This window comes from Ranitomeya variabilis, chromosome 4 (genome assembly GCF_051348905.1).
Source record: "Ranitomeya variabilis isolate aRanVar5 chromosome 4, aRanVar5.hap1, whole genome shotgun sequence".
Classification (NCBI taxonomy): domain Eukaryota; kingdom Metazoa; phylum Chordata; class Amphibia; order Anura; family Dendrobatidae; genus Ranitomeya; species Ranitomeya variabilis.
In genome coordinates, this window is record NC_135235.1 from 722,406,690 (window position 1) to 722,422,665 (window position 15,976).

At 43.3% G+C, this 15,976-nt stretch overlaps 2 protein-coding genes across 2 annotated transcripts in view; both read left to right on the forward strand.

Annotated features, from left to right (window-relative positions):
- Positions 1-5,326, forward strand: part of LOC143767085 (uncharacterized) — a 108,637-nt gene extending 103,311 nt beyond the window's left edge. The window contains exons 8-9 of the mRNA XM_077255109.1: positions 1,328-1,587; positions 4,557-5,326. Coding sequence (XP_077111224.1) covers positions 1,328-1,587; positions 4,557-5,119 — 823 coding nt within the window. The 3' untranslated portion in view covers positions 5,120-5,326. The remainder of the gene's footprint in view (positions 1-1,327; positions 1,588-4,556) is intronic.
- Positions 1-15,976, forward strand: part of LOC143766657 (uncharacterized) — a 1,190,188-nt gene that overhangs the window by 267,960 nt on the left and 906,252 nt on the right. The window lies entirely within an intron of this gene.

The following is a 15,976-nucleotide window of genomic DNA, read 5'->3' on the forward strand; positions in this document are numbered from 1 at the left end:
AAGGTCGGACCAAATAATTAGTGACACTGACAAGGCTCTCGTTGGATACTACCTCACGGCAGTCCTCATTTTAAGACACAGGCGTAGACCATCTGTACCAAAAAAACTAACAGTAAGCTCCTTCCAGTTATTCACAGATATGTCGCTGGGTCTTATGTAATGGATTGTCTTTGGTTCATATCCTATAGGTAAAATAATGGCTGCAAAGGAAGCAGGTACAGGACAACGATGAACGATCATTCGCAGCGGTTTACACAGGACGTGATGTAGTTATAATGGACAATGAGGAGGAGCAGGTAAGTGTTAGAAATCATAGGAGGAACATGGAGAGTATATAGAAGAATCAAATCCATAACCCAATGTTTCACTAACAGCTTTTTAGCACGTATTTCGAGAAGATACGGCCAACACTTCAGAAACCGCAATCAACTACCGTGCAGCAGTTTTTTCTTTCCCTAACTGGCCAGGAAGTAAAAAATCCCACAAAAGACCTGGAGCGCTTCCATAACAAGTAAGTGGAAGGGGGGAGGAACACAGGGTCTTATTTTTGAAAATAAGGCAAAGGAGAAAAAAAAAACACTATTGTCTAGGTTGTCCGTAGAAACCAATCTGAGCACAGTTTTGGCATTTTAAATTGCTCAGGTAAAGATGTTCTATGCTTCGTTGCTCCAAGCAACTCGTTTTTATTTTCGAATATATGGACACATTTTCAATATAGTCTTAGAGGCACTTTAAAAACAGACAATTGTTCAAGGAGTGTTTGGCAGATCGGCGAGTGCAGCAAAATTGTGGACAATCGGTGGCAGGTTTGTGGTCATGTACATTAGGAACGGTATGTTCATGATTTCTCTACAACCAGAGATCTCCATCTCTGCATGTAAAGGGGCCTTTACCCATACTGACCATTTCTGTCTTCTCAGGTTCAACCTGCCCCTTGTGACATGGAAGATGGCAACGTCTGCGTATGAGCATTGGGCAGATGAGATGTCACAGGACAGTAGATCCTTAACGGATAACTATGTATATTATGGGGACCTTAAGCACCAGATTTTCACCCCAGGTTTGGTTGAGGGAATGAAAAAATTGATGAAAATGAAGGAAAATGAGGAAGGAGAAACATCTGGGTAAGAGCTCTAACCAAATACCAACTACCTCACATAGTATCAGATTTGAACTCAATGGTCTTGTTCATTCCAGTGATTTCCGTGATGTTCCCACCATGCTCATTCAGAATATACACGATATGCTAATGTCAAGAGAGGCATTCAAGTAGGTCAATGATAAGTCCTTGAAAACCCCATCACCTTACCTCATTTTCACTTCACAGAAATGTCACCAAGAGGGTGAGGACCAGCAGTCAAGGTCCGAGCAGAGAGGGCCAAAGTGACGAGGGAGAGAGCGGCAGCGAGGAAAGTGAGGGTCCGCGCCATTTCTTGTACCAGAGGCTGATGGATAGGTGTCCTGTAGGGATCAATACTTCACCACCATCGATGAAGCTATGTAAAGAAGTAAACCTGAAACATGCAAAGTTTCTGCGAAATAAATGGATCGGTATTCAGAGAAGATTAAGAGTAGAAGATGCTGCTGGTAAGTTTAAGGCTTTTTCCCTTTCTTTTCATTTCCAATCTATGTGCAGTAGATGGCACAGTGTTCCAGGCCTGTGCTTACTGAAATCACCATATTTTTTCAGATTTTAAGACACACTTTTGTTTCCCCCAAACTGGGGGTAAAATGGGGGTGCGTCTTAAGATTATTTTTTTTAAATTCAGATTATAACGTGGGGTGTTGCGGAGGTGCATGCGGTGGCTTCACGGGTCCATGGGGGGGCTTTGCGGCACTTTCCAGTGGGCGCCGCCATTATCCATATCCCAGCATGCATTGCCAAGGGGCAACACTTGCTGTGTCCAGACTTTAACAAAATGGCCGCGGGTCGCAGCCTGCACATGCACCGCCTCCGCGGCCATTTTCTGCCAGTCTGAACACAAGAGAATGTATATACCATATATACAAGAATATAGACATATATACCAGGATTGGGACATATATACCAGGATGGGGGACATATATACCAGGATGGGGGACATATATACCAGGATGGGGGACATATACCAGGATGGGGAACATATATACTAGGATGGGGGACATATATACCAGGATGGGGGACATATACCAGGATGGGGGACATATATACCAGGATGGGAGACATATATACCAGGATGGGAGACATATATACTAGGATGGGGGACATATATACCAGAATGGGAGAGAGACATATATACAAAGATGGAGAACATATATACCAGGATGGGGACATATATACCAGGATGGGGAATATATATACTAGGATGGAGAACATATATGCTAGGATGGGGGACATATATACCAGGATGGGGGACATATATACCAGAATGGGAGACATATATACCAGGATGGGGGACATATATACCAGGATGGGGGACATATATACAAAGATGGAGAACATATATACCAGGATTGGGGACATATATACAAAGATGGAGAACATATATACCAGGATGCGGGACATATATACAAGGATGGAGAACATATATACCAGGATGGGGACATATATACCAGGATGAGGGACATATGTACCAGGAGAGAGAGCATATATACTAGGATGGAGAACATATATGCCAGGATTGTAGACATATATATATATATATACCAGGAGGAAGAACATATATACCAGGATGGGGAACATATATACCAGGATGGGGGACATATATACCAGGATGGGGAACATATATACCAGGATTGTAGACATATATACCAGGATGGGGGACATATATACCAGGATGGGGGACATATATACCAGGATGGGGGGCATATATACCAGGATGGGGGACATATATACCAGGATGGGGGACATATATTCCAGGATGGGGGACATATATACCAGAATTGTAGACATATATACCAGGATAGCAGACATATATACCAGGATGGAGAACATATATACCAGGATTGTAGACATATATACCAGGATGGAGAACATATATACCATTATAGTAGACATATATACAAGGATGGGGGACACATATACCAGGATGGGGGACATATATACCATGATAGTAGACATATATACAAGGATGGGGGACATATATACCAGGATGGGGAACATATATACCATGATAGTAGACATATATACCAGGATGGGGGACATATATACCAGGATGGGGGACATATATACCAGGATGGGGAACATATATACCAGGATTGTAGACATATATACCAGTATTGTAGACATATATACAAGGATGGGGGACATATATACCAGGATGGAGAACATATATACCAGGATGGGGGACATATATACCAGGATGGGGGACATATATACCAGGATGGGGAACATATATACCAGGATGGGGTACATATATATTAGGATAATTTGGGGTGCGTCTTATAAAGCGGATAATATGTCTGCTGATTATTCTAATTTTACCAGGATGGGGAACATATATACCAGGATTGTAGACATATATACCAGTATTGTAGACATATATACCAGGATGGGGAACATATATACCAGGATGGAGAACATATATACCAGGATGGGGCATATATACCAGGATGGGGGACATATATACCAGGATGGGGGACATATATACCAAGATGGGGGACATATATACAAAGATGGAGAACATATATACCAGGATGGGGACATATATACCAGGATGAGGGACATGTGTACCAGGAGGAAGAACATATATACCAGGATGGAGAACATATATACCAGGAGGAAGAACATATATACCAGGATGGGGAACATATATACCAGGATGGGGAACATATATACCAGGATTGTAGACATATATACCAGGATAGCAGACATATATACCAGGATGGAGAACATATATACCAGGATGGGGAACATATATACCATTATAGTAGACATATATACAAGGATGGGGGACATATATATCAGGATGGAGAACATATATACCAGGATTGTAGACATATATACCAGGATGGAGAACATATATACCAGGATAGCAGACATATATACCAGGATGGGGAACATATATACCATGATAGTAGACATATATACAAGGATGGGGGACATATATACCAGGATGGGGTACATATATACCAGGATGGGGAACATATATACCAGGATGGAGAACATATATACCAGTATTGTAGACATATATACAAGGATGGGGGACATATATACCAGGATGGGGGACATATATACCAGGATGGGGGACATATATACCAGGATGAAGAACATATATACCAGGATGGGGTACATATATACCAGGATGGAGAACATATATACCAGGATGGAAAACATATATACCAGGATTGCAGATATATATACCAGTATTGTAGACATATGTACAAGGATGGGGGACATATATACCAGGATGGGGGACATATATACCAGGATGGGGAACATATATATACCAGGATGGAGAACATATATACCAGGATGGGGTACATATATACCAGGATAATTTGGGGTGCGTCTTATAAAGCGGATAATACGGTATGTCTGCTAATTTATTCTAATTTTTTTTTTTTTTTGTATTTAGAATCTTTCAGGAAATCCCCCAGCAGAAAACAATTGTCAAACTATGTGAAAGGACAGGGATGGAATACAAATATACCAACCATAGTAGAAGTGACGCGTGCTTGGAAGCCACCCATGCAAAGGAAGCCAAACGACTTTCCAGAGGAGATCAAAGCTCTTGTGAGGACGCAGAAATGGAAAGGACTAGTTATAATAGAGGACAGCAGCAAAGGCGGGCATACCGTGAAGACCACCCATGCTTTTAAAAAGGGAGAGGTGGTCTGTGATTATCACGGAAAACTCATGAGCTCTAAAAAAGGGGAAGAATTGCAGAGATCACTGACAGGAATGTCATATATCTACTTTTTTGAACATAAAGGACAAAAATTCTGCATTAATGCCACCAATGTGCCTTGTGATTGCCACCCAGACATGCCGTCCACTTTTGGTCGGATGATAAATCATTTGGGGATAGTTGACAATCTCAAGCCAAAGGTTCTGGATTGTGGAGATGGAGAAACCCCAACAATTCTCTTTTTTGCCAAGAGAGATCTGAAGCCAGGGACAGAACTGTCTTTTGATTAAGGAATCTGAAGAAACGATTTTGGAGAAGGGGGGGATTGTCCATGGCTTGACACGTAATATTTTACGTGGGCTCTAGTCATGCATCTGATCCACTGTTCTTTGTGTGTATATACTTTATATATTAGTTTTGTGTGTAGGCAAAGGAACAGCTAACAGTTATAATATTGTTATTGTTATTTTTTTCTATAATAAAGCTGCTATTTTACGGTTTAAGTGTTTGTACTGGCACCTAGATACAGGAAAGATATACCGGTATATCTTTGTTCCTTGTTAGCCAGTAGATAGAAAAATATTTAGAATCGAGAGTCCTCAGTGGTTGATACCTTTTAGTGGCTAACTGAAAAGATGATAACAATTTGCAAGCTTTCGAGACTAGAATCACAGAATGGTAGAGTTCGAAGGGACCTCCTGGGTCATCTGGTCCAACCCCCTGCTCAAAGCAGGATTCACTAAATCATCCCAAACAGATGTCGGTCCAGCCTCTGTTTGAAGACTCACCACCTCTCGTGGCAGCCTGTTCCACTCATTGATCACCCTAACTGTCAAAAAGTTTTTTCTAATATCTAATCTGTCTCCTTCCATTCAGTTTCATCCCATTGCTTCTAGTCTTTCCTTGTGCAAATGAGAATAAAGATGATCCTTCTACAATGTGACAGCCCTTGAGATATTTGTAGACAGCTATTAAGTCTTCTCTCAGTCTTCTTTTTTGCAAGCTAAACATTCCCAAATTCTGTAAATGTTCCTCATAGGACTTGGTTTGCAGACCAGTCACCATTCTGGTCGCTCTTCTTTGAACTTGCTCCAGTTTTTTTATGTCTTTTTTAAAATGTGGTGCCCAAAACTGAACACAGTATTCCAGATGAGGTCTGTCCAAAGAGGAGTAGAGGGCAATAATGACTTCACGTGATCTAGACTGTTTGCTTCTGTTAATACATCCCAGGATTGTATTTGCCTTTTTTGCTGCTGCATCACACTGTTGACTCATGTTTAGTCTGTGATCTATTAATATTCCCAAGTCTTTTTCACATGTGCTGTTGCTTAGCCCCATTCCTCCCATTCTGCATATGCGTTTTCATTTTTATTGCCCAGATGTACAGATGTAGCACTTAGCATTTTTCCCTGTTAAAAACCATTCTGTTAGTTCCTGCCCACTGCTCCAGTTTATCTATATCTTTTTGAATCCTCTCTCTTCTCTAGTATTAGCTATCCCTCCTAGCTTTGTGTCATCAGCAAATTTAATCAGTTTACCCTCAATTCTTTCATCTAAATCATTGATAAAGATGTTGAACAATACAGGGTCCAGGACAGAGCCCTGTGGTACCCCACTTGAAACATTTTTCCAACTGCATTTGCAGCCATTTACAACCACTCTTTGGGTCCGATCACTAAGCCAGTTATGAATCCACCTAACAGTTGCCTCGTCCATTCCATACTTAGTCATTTTTTCAATAAGGATTGTGTGAGATACTTTGTCAAATGCTTTGCTGAAGTCAAGATATACTATATCTACAGCATTTCCCTGATCCACCCAGTCAGTGATTCTGTCATAGAAGGAAATTGTTAGTCTGACGTGACTTATTAGTTACAAACCCATGCTGACTCTGTTTAATCACTTCATTCTTATCCAGGTACTTACTTACATGTTGTTTAATAATTTGTTTTTTTTCCTGGTATAGACGTCAGACTCACCAGCCTATAGTTCCCTGGGTCCACCTTCTTCCCCTCAGGTCTCTTCATCAGGCTCAGTATAATAAAATCTGAAGAATCACATATTTATACACAACACAGCACAGAAATAATGAAATAGATAAGAAAAGTGACGTGAAGCAGAACTATCATTATGGGAGAGGGATAGAGAGTTGTGGCCATAAATATTGGAACAGTTCATAGATAAGGAGTGTGAAAGTTTTATTGTCCTGTGATTGGGGTCTGGTTCTGTGTTGTGATGCCCCCATATGGTGTGAGGAGCAAATTCCTTAATTGATGTAAAAAGACATAAATCAATGCGACACATTCATTCATGTTCAAATTGCACGCTCTGGGCTCTGCGGTGACTTCATGCTTCCTACAGTCAGGCCAGGAACCGTGGGGGTGGGCCTGAACATTCGTCACACACAGAGCCCAGCCGCCCCTCTCCCGCCTCATTCTACCATGTTAGACAGCCGGGGAAATGAACTGGTTCTCGGTCACATAGCGCACTGACCCCGCCCACCTGCCATCCAACCCTTCACTACAGGGGATGAGTAACAAGCAGCCTGGCCGTGTCACCCCTCCCCCTCCATTGTACCATGTTACACACGGCCTGGAAGATGAACTCATTCTTGGCTGCATAGTACACTGACCTCCCCCCCACTGGCCAGACACCGAAGAGCACAGGGGGATGAGTGACAAGCTGCCCGGCCGCGTCACATCTTCCCGCCCCCTGGCCGCCCCTTGCCCTCCATTCTGCCATGTTACACACAGCCAGGGAGATGAAGTGGCTGCCATAGCACACTGACCCTGCCCTCCGGCGAAACAGAGCAGAGCACAGGGGGATGAGTGACAAGCCGCCCAGCTGCAAGACATACTAACCTCGCCCCCCCGTATTTCACGTCCCCGTTTTAAGTCATTTGAGCCTCTTTTTAAGTAATTTTTTTTTTTTTGGACAATCAACCTCCGGAGGGTGCCCTGATGCTAACACACACACTTAAAATCCGATCTGTGATGAAAAAGTGACTCTGACCCCATTTTTTGGGGTCTTTTTTATCGCACCAGAATTTAAATGTGTGCTTAAGCATCAGCTAAGGATTCCTCAGATGTTCCCCCAAAAAACACATGCGGTTATAAAAAAAAACGCATGTGTTTTTTATGTAAAACACACCGGACACCCCCCCAGATCTCCCAGTGTCAGGGGGGAGGGGGTGTGGGTCACAGATGTGCAGAAAACCCATTGAGTGTCAGAGGTGACCGCCGCAGTAATCATATGTGCGGATAAGCTCACGTTCACCAAAGGACCCATTTTTATGCTCATTAGGTGATTTACGGCATCAAAATATAAACTTTATTTTTTACTGGCACGGTCGGAAAAAAATAAGTGCGGATACGCTCCCGTTTGCCGCAGCACCCAATTTTACGCTCACCAGTCGATTTAGGGTGTCAAAATGTTGAGACTGACCTTAGTAATGATGTACAAGGTGTGAGATAGGGCAAGAGACTGTTGGGGATAACGGAATTTTCTAATTTTACCCCAATGTGGCAAAATCAATGACTAGTGGAGTTTGACAAATTTACTGGTTTCAGAGGTTGGCAATGAAGGGGAATTCAAACTTTAGATCAGTTAATAGAAAATGGAACACTTAAAAGATTTAACAAGCTAAAACAATAGTTTGGATTGCCTCACAGGCTCTTCTTTCGATACCTACAACTTAGGCATGCATATCTAACTCAGTTTAGCGCCGCGGCACCAGATATAAGGAAAAAATATTTACTAGACTCAATAGCGGAGGCAAAATACACGATCGGTTTAATTTCAAACATCTATCAGAAACTCTCACAGTCTCGCATGGGAGACCATCCCCTGACAGCTACATTAAAATAGGAAACAGATGTGATGCTGATTACGGAAGTTTTGAATTCCCGATGGCTGTAGGTCTTTCACACATTTTTTATCAAGCTCGCAAACGTATTGCGCAACATTGGCCAGACGCTCAACCACCAACAGTTAATTAGTTAATAAATAAGCAAAACAATATTATTTGGAAATTTGACAACATCTGGGGATCCTGGTTGACTGTTCCAGGCCAACAATCTGGAATACTCCTGAGAGATAACATGGCAATTTCTGGCTTCAGGAACACTTGTAGTATGATCAATCCAGATTAAATGATGTAAGTAGGGCCAGTACACATGCAAACTAATTATGATATTCTAATGTATACACATCACAAAAAAAATATGAAGAAAGAATTCTCTAGAGTGTTATCAGGGGAGGGGGGGGATGTAAGAGAATGGTCAGTCATAATATACTGAACAGCCATGTTGGCTCTAGCAGCCATCTTGTGCAAAGTTAGAACCTAACTAATTCTAAGATGTACTTCTGAAAGTCATAGACAGATTGGAGACACAAGATGAGATCATAGCCATTAGCAGGTATAGTGGACATGCACACAGGTTAATTGGATCAACTGCAGGGCCATGATAATAGCAAAAGGGTAATGAATAACAAAAAAGCTTGGGCACTCCAATGAAAATTTATTGTCCAATGTAGACCAATGAGGCAAATGCCACCACCATACAACAAAGAAAAAATACAGGATGACCCGATTGAAAGACAGATTAACTTTTGCAACGTTTCGGCATGAACATGCCTTTCTCAAGCTGAATCTGCTGTAGAAGGGGGTCCAAGGTAATGGGACCTAGTCTCCTATCATGCCTGAATGGTGTGGGGGCACCGACCACGTGTGCCAGAGTGAGCCTCGTGGTTGGGAAAGTTAATCTATCTTTCAATCGGGTCATCCTGCATTTTTTCTTTGTTGTATGGTGGTGGCATTTGCCTCATTGGTCTACATTGGACAATAAATTTCATTTGAGTGCCCAAGCTTTTTTTGTTATTCATTGCTAACTAATACCTTGGAGCACCACCTCGTATTAACAGGGAGCACCCCCTATATTCCCTAAAATAGAAAAAGGGTAAACATATGATAATAAATAAGTGTATTAAGTGAACAATGACAGTTACTAAGAGGAACATGGAGATTTACGAGTTCTAATGGAGTTGGGTGTAAAGAGCCTCAAAGTCATTACATTTAACAATTTTATGCTTCATCCATGAATGTGTTTTTCTATGCATTATGATGTTATCATGTATACGCCTTTTGCTGCAAGGTGCAGCTTTCTTTGTCTGTATCATGTATAAAAAGCCACTGTTACTGTTGTTCGGGGCCATTACATCGCCAACCTGCTGCCATGCCACAACATGGCCCTTCCATCGCCATTCTGCAGCCATGCCACTTCATGGCCATGCTAAGGCCAGATGTCCCAGCGTTAGTTTGTCTGTCTGGACTTCTGTTCGTGCTCACATGCTTTATTTCAATGACTATCCATGTGCTGTCCTGCTGCGAAATCTGCGAATAAACTTCAGTCTCAGCTTGATAAGAGAATTGTCTACATATTTTTCCCGGCTCTTCCAGCTCTCAGTAAGGACTTTCTTACAAGTGGTGAAGCCTAAGCCAGGAGGAGCAGCTCCGGAGACCTGCCTCCAGAAGAACCATTGGAAGGATTTGTGGATGAGGGTTTGAGGCAGGAAGGGTGAAAAAAATAAAACTGCATATGGCCATGTGTTAAATCGCTCAAAGTATGCCAGCCTGAAGGAGGAAAACCTCTCGTGAAGCTCTCCAAGTCTGCCTGATTTTGATAAAAAAAACTATAGAAAGGACTATAAAAATATATGTGCAACTAAGAAACCTCTACGTAAGTTATCTACAAAGACGTGAGAAGTTTTGTGCCTGGTAGCAAGAGGTTTTAAAAGGCGAGGGGAGACGCCTGACAAGCATAGCGAGCGAGGCTGGAAACACAGCCACACCTCTTTTGGTCAACTCAAGCCAGCAGCGAGTCATCCAGACAGAGAGGTGTGAGTATCTAACTTAGCTTGAATTGCATTTGTAGATACCAGGACAGAGAAAACTCATCCTTGTAGGCTTCTAGTATGAAGTGGTTATGGAAGCAGGCAGAGAGCATGCTAGCACACCCCAGCTGGAGGGGGTTAATGTTGAAACCACATGGTTCAATTGTATGCCTTGGTTCACAGAAGAAAACAGGGAACTAGATAAGAAAAAGTAGCTAGGGAAAGCTAGTAGCCGTAGTGGCTTTGTTTAAGATAGTCATAGCTCTTGATAGGCAGCAATATGTTAACATGATCAGCCGGGGAGGGGCAACGTATCTGGAGAGATTAGAAAAGCTGAATGAGACACTGGAGCTGGCAGGGAAGCACAGAAGGGAGGGGTGACCGCTGCAGCAGCAGCAGAGAGCAGTTATGTTAAGCCTAAGTCACACTAAACGACTTACCAACGATCACGACCAGCGATACGACCTGGCCGTGATCGTTGGTAAGTTGTTGTGTGGTCGCTGGGGAGCTGTCACACAGACAGCTCTCTCCAGCGACCAACGATCAGGGGAACGACTTCGGCATCGTTGAAACTGTCTTCAACGATGCCGAAGTCCCCCTGCAGCACCCAGGTAACCAGGGTAAACATCGGGTTACTAAGTGCAGGGCCGCGCTTAGTAACCCGATATTTACCCTGGTTACCATTGTAAAAGTAAAAAAAAAAAAACACTACATACTCACATTCTGATGTCTGTCACATCCCCCACCGGAGTCCACAGGGTTAAAACTGCTTTCGGCAAGAGCGCTGCTAATGCACGCGCTGCTGCCGAGCGCTTCCCTGCACTGAATGTGTCAGTGCCGGCAGTAACAGCGGTGACGTCACCGCTGTGCTCTGCTTTACGGTCGGCGCTGACAGTCAGTGCAGGGAAGCTCTCGGCCGGAGCGCGTGCATTAGCAGCGATCCTGCTGAAAGCAGTTTTAACCCTGTGGACGCCGGGGGACATGACAGACATCAGAATGTATGTGCTGTTTTTTTTTTTTACTTTTACAATGGTAACCAGGGTAAATATCGGGTTACTAAGCACGGCCCTGCGCTTAGTAACCCGATATTTACCCTGGTTACAAGTGAACACATCGCTGGATCGGTGTCACACACGCCGATCCAGCGATGACAGTGGGTGATCAGCGACCAAAAAATGGTCCTGATCATTCCCCAACGACCAGCGATCTCCCAGCAGGGGCCTGATCGTTGGTCGCTGTCACACATAACAAGATCGTTAGCGGGATCGTTGCTACGTCACCAAAAGCGTGACGTTGCAACGATATCGTTAACGATATCGTTATGTGTGACTCAGCCTTTACAGATTTACACTGCAGCTTTGAGATAAGGTGCTGATGTAGATACAGTTATAGACTGGAGAGTTAGGAGAATGGGTGAAGTAGTCCATAAAAAAACAAGATATAGTGTCACAACAGCTCCAGTTTATGCAGACACAGTTGAGGAAAGATTTTGCAGATGATGAGGAAAAAGATGATTCATCCCAGATGGAGTTTGATGCCGCTTCTATTCCTAGGACAGCCCCCGGCCAAATGTCCCTGGTCTATCTTAAATTTGTTAAAAATTTGAGTTTGATAAAACCTTGGATACTATGGACCAGGGTGATAAATTTGCTATGATGGAACAATTTGTGAAAAAAGTGCCCTTGGAAGGAGTTTTTAAATCATGAGTTTTGCAGAATGCAGAATCTATTGAAGATGTTGTGGAGGTTATGTTGACCAATGTTAGGACAATGCAGTCCGAGGTGAAGGGTGATGAGTCCAATGTTTTTGCGTTCCATTCACCTCGGGGTGCATCTGCTGATTCAGGGAGCCCAGGAATTCCTGGGGTATGCACAGCTGCTGAGAATGGGCAGGTCCCATTCGTCAGATCCCCCCGGAATCCCACAAGGGGTCCTCCTGTGTATTAATTTTGTGGGCAGCTTGGGCACTTTAGACATTTTTGTCTCAATTTTGTGCAAGGGACTAAGGGTACCGTCACACTCTGCAACTTTTCAACGATCACGACCAGCGATACGACCTGGCCGTGATCATTGGAAAGTCGTTGTGTGGTCGCTGGAGAGCTGTCAGCCGCCGTACAGTGAGAGCAGAGCGCAGCGGTGACGTCACTGCTGTGCTGTGCTGTGCTCTCACTTTCCGGCCGGCAGACAGTCAGAGCGGGAAGCAGACGGCAAGGGACCTGAAGGACACCGAAATGTGAGTATGTACAGTTTTTTTTTTTTTTACTTTTACGCTGGTAACCTCGGTAAACATCGGGTTACTAAGCGCGGCCCTGCGCTTAGTAACCCGATGTTTACCCTGGTTACAAGCGAACGCATCGCTGGATCGCTGTCACACACAACGATCCAGCGATGACAGCGGGAGATCCAGCGACGAAAGAAAGTTCCAAACGATCTGCTATGACGTCCGATTCTCAGCAGGGTCCCTGATCGCTGCTGCGTGTCAGACACAGCGATATCGTATGGATATCGCTGGAACGTCACAGATCGTACCGTCGTAGCGATCAAAGTGCCACTGTGTGACAGTACCCTAAACCCGAGAACCCCGGGTGCCATTTAATCCCCAGCAGCCCCAGGAGTTCTCCAAACCTCCTTCCAGAGTTAGACCTCCGTATTTAGTAGTGAATGACCCTAGGCAGTATCAGCAGTATAACGGTCTTCAAATGGTTAATCCAGTCTCTCAGGAGCCTTCTGCTCCTGCTCTCTCACCAGTAGCTCCCAATCATTCATGCCCAGAGATCCATTCTATTCAAGGAGGGGTCACTCCTCCTTCTCCCTATGCTCCTTTGGTAAGGGAGCATGAGTACCCGACTCTTACTGAGGATCTCTTTGGGGCAGAGGTGGGAGCTGTAGAATGGAAGCCATGTCCAGATGGGGATGATGGATTTTTGGGGGTTTCCCACTGCAGGGAGCACCAACTGATGGGTTGCTTCCCCTGTTCCCCTTGCCCTCCTTTCCCCCCTTTCCATGGGCAAGGATGGAATACCTTATGTCAAAGGGAGAATAGAGAGGTTGCCGTGGGAAGTCATCCTCATCGATACAGGAGCCTCAGTCTCAGTAACAGGACACAAATTGCAGTCACCCCCTGGACTGCCTGAGACTACCACTTTGGTAGGATTTGAAGGCTCCTGTATTTAAGCAGAAAAAAGTCGTCCAGTGAACCTGAGATTTCAGGACGCAGGGGGATCGAAGAAAAGGGGTCTTCGATGCATTTTTTTTAGTAAATCCACAGTTGGGTCCACTATTCTGGGTACTGATGTTTTGGGAGCAATGGGAATTGTTGATTTGTGTAACAAAGTCGTGAGAGGGAACATAGAAGCGACTATTTGCTCTGCAATTGTACCTATGGAGGAGAAAGAGGAGAGTCACAAATTACCCATTGCCAGTCTAGGATCATGTACTAATGAAAATGTTGACAATGATATTTTAAAAAAATGAATTGAAGCACAGGTTCCCTGAATTGTGGATCTCAAAGAAAACTGATTGTGGGTTAATGCAAACTGAAGTTAAAATTGTTGGTGAAAGGGTGCCACCTTTCCATCACCGAGTATTGAATTCCTGAGGGTGCAATCCCTTACATAAGGGTTGTGGTCAGTGAATCGGAAAAACAAGGCTTTGTTGTAAAAGGCAATTCTCCATGTAACAGTCCCATTTTACCTGTAAAAAAGGAAGATGGTAGCTTTCAAATGGTTGTGGACTTGAGACTTGCAAATAAGTACACCCCCTCAGCAGCTTACCTTGTTGCATCTGTCCCTGAAGTTATGTCACAGCTGAGGAGTGATTGTAAAGTGTTTTCTTGTTTGGACATTGTAAATGGCTTTTTCTCAGTACCCCTAACACATGAATCTGTCCTCCGCTTTGCATTCACATTGAGAATGTGCAGTACTTGTTCACGCGGTTGCCCATGGGATTTCACAGTTCTCCTTTGTATTTCCATCAGTCATTGGCTCAGGTGTTAGAACCCCTTGGCTACGGAGTCAAAGTCCTACAATATGTTGGTGATTTATTAATTCAAACTGTCGATGAATGTGAACACAACGAGACCCTTGAAAATGTTTGTCAGGCTTTACAGGATGCAGGACTCAAAATGAGCTTAGATAAAGTAGAATTAATGAAGTCAGAGGTTACATTTCTGGGCGTGTCTGTCTTAGCAGAAGGAAAGAAGCTTATACATGATAGGGTTAAAGCAATTCAAGCTGTCCCCATACCAACTAATATTACTGAGCTTAGAAAATTCTTATTAATTTTTTCAGATAATTTATTGAAGATTTTGCTCATTCGGATAAATCACTGTATGATTTACTAAAAGATGTTGATAATGATTTTGCCCGTCATTGTAGAGGGAGAAGCCTTGCAGGCTTTTGAAGGACTGAAGCGTGCCCTTATAGCAGCCACTGCATTAGTTAACCCTGACCCTTCCCAATCCTTTTACATCCAAGCTGACACCGTTGATATATCTATTTCCTGGTGCTTTTACAAAGATGGTCCAAAGATAGCCCTGAAGTGTCCAGTCAGCTGTATAACCTAGACTACTACTCTAGGTTGCTCACTCCCAGGGAGAAAGGATTCATTCTGTGCATGAAGCACTTACTGGACTATGAATCAAGTGAGACACATAGTGGGATTTGCATCCTTAATTTTACAGACCCCACTGAAAATCCTACAGGTCTAAATTTGTTAAAGAAGCTTAGGTTATGGTTAAAAATTTCTGAACAATGGGACCCTGGAAGCTAATTGGGAAGGTACCTTTGATATTACTGATAAAAATTGGCCCCAAAGTTTTAGGAGTGGGCAGAGTTAACAAACCAAGGCACAAAGGTGTTAAAATTTTTCCCCATTGACCAGTGTAAGCTTCTTAATTATCTTACTGACATTTCTGGTAAGGACTGATACTCCACTTTTTTTCTCCTCTTCCCAGGTCAGCTGAAGATTTTCATATTTGATTCCTGGGACCATGAACCTACTGGATGATCGAGAGATGTTTCACACTATACAGTGGGACTCTGATAGTGTGAGAGGGGTAGAAGATCGGGAAAATCCGGAAACCAAAGAGAGAGAAGAAAAAGAGAATGACAGGGATCAAAAGACTTAACAATTCTGCAACTTATTTTTGGGGGGACTGTCATGATATGTACTTTTTTTTTCTCGGTCCTGTATTTTGTATAATATGTCATGATGTGGTGCGACTTCTCTTTGGTTGTATTTACTGTACACTTTGCA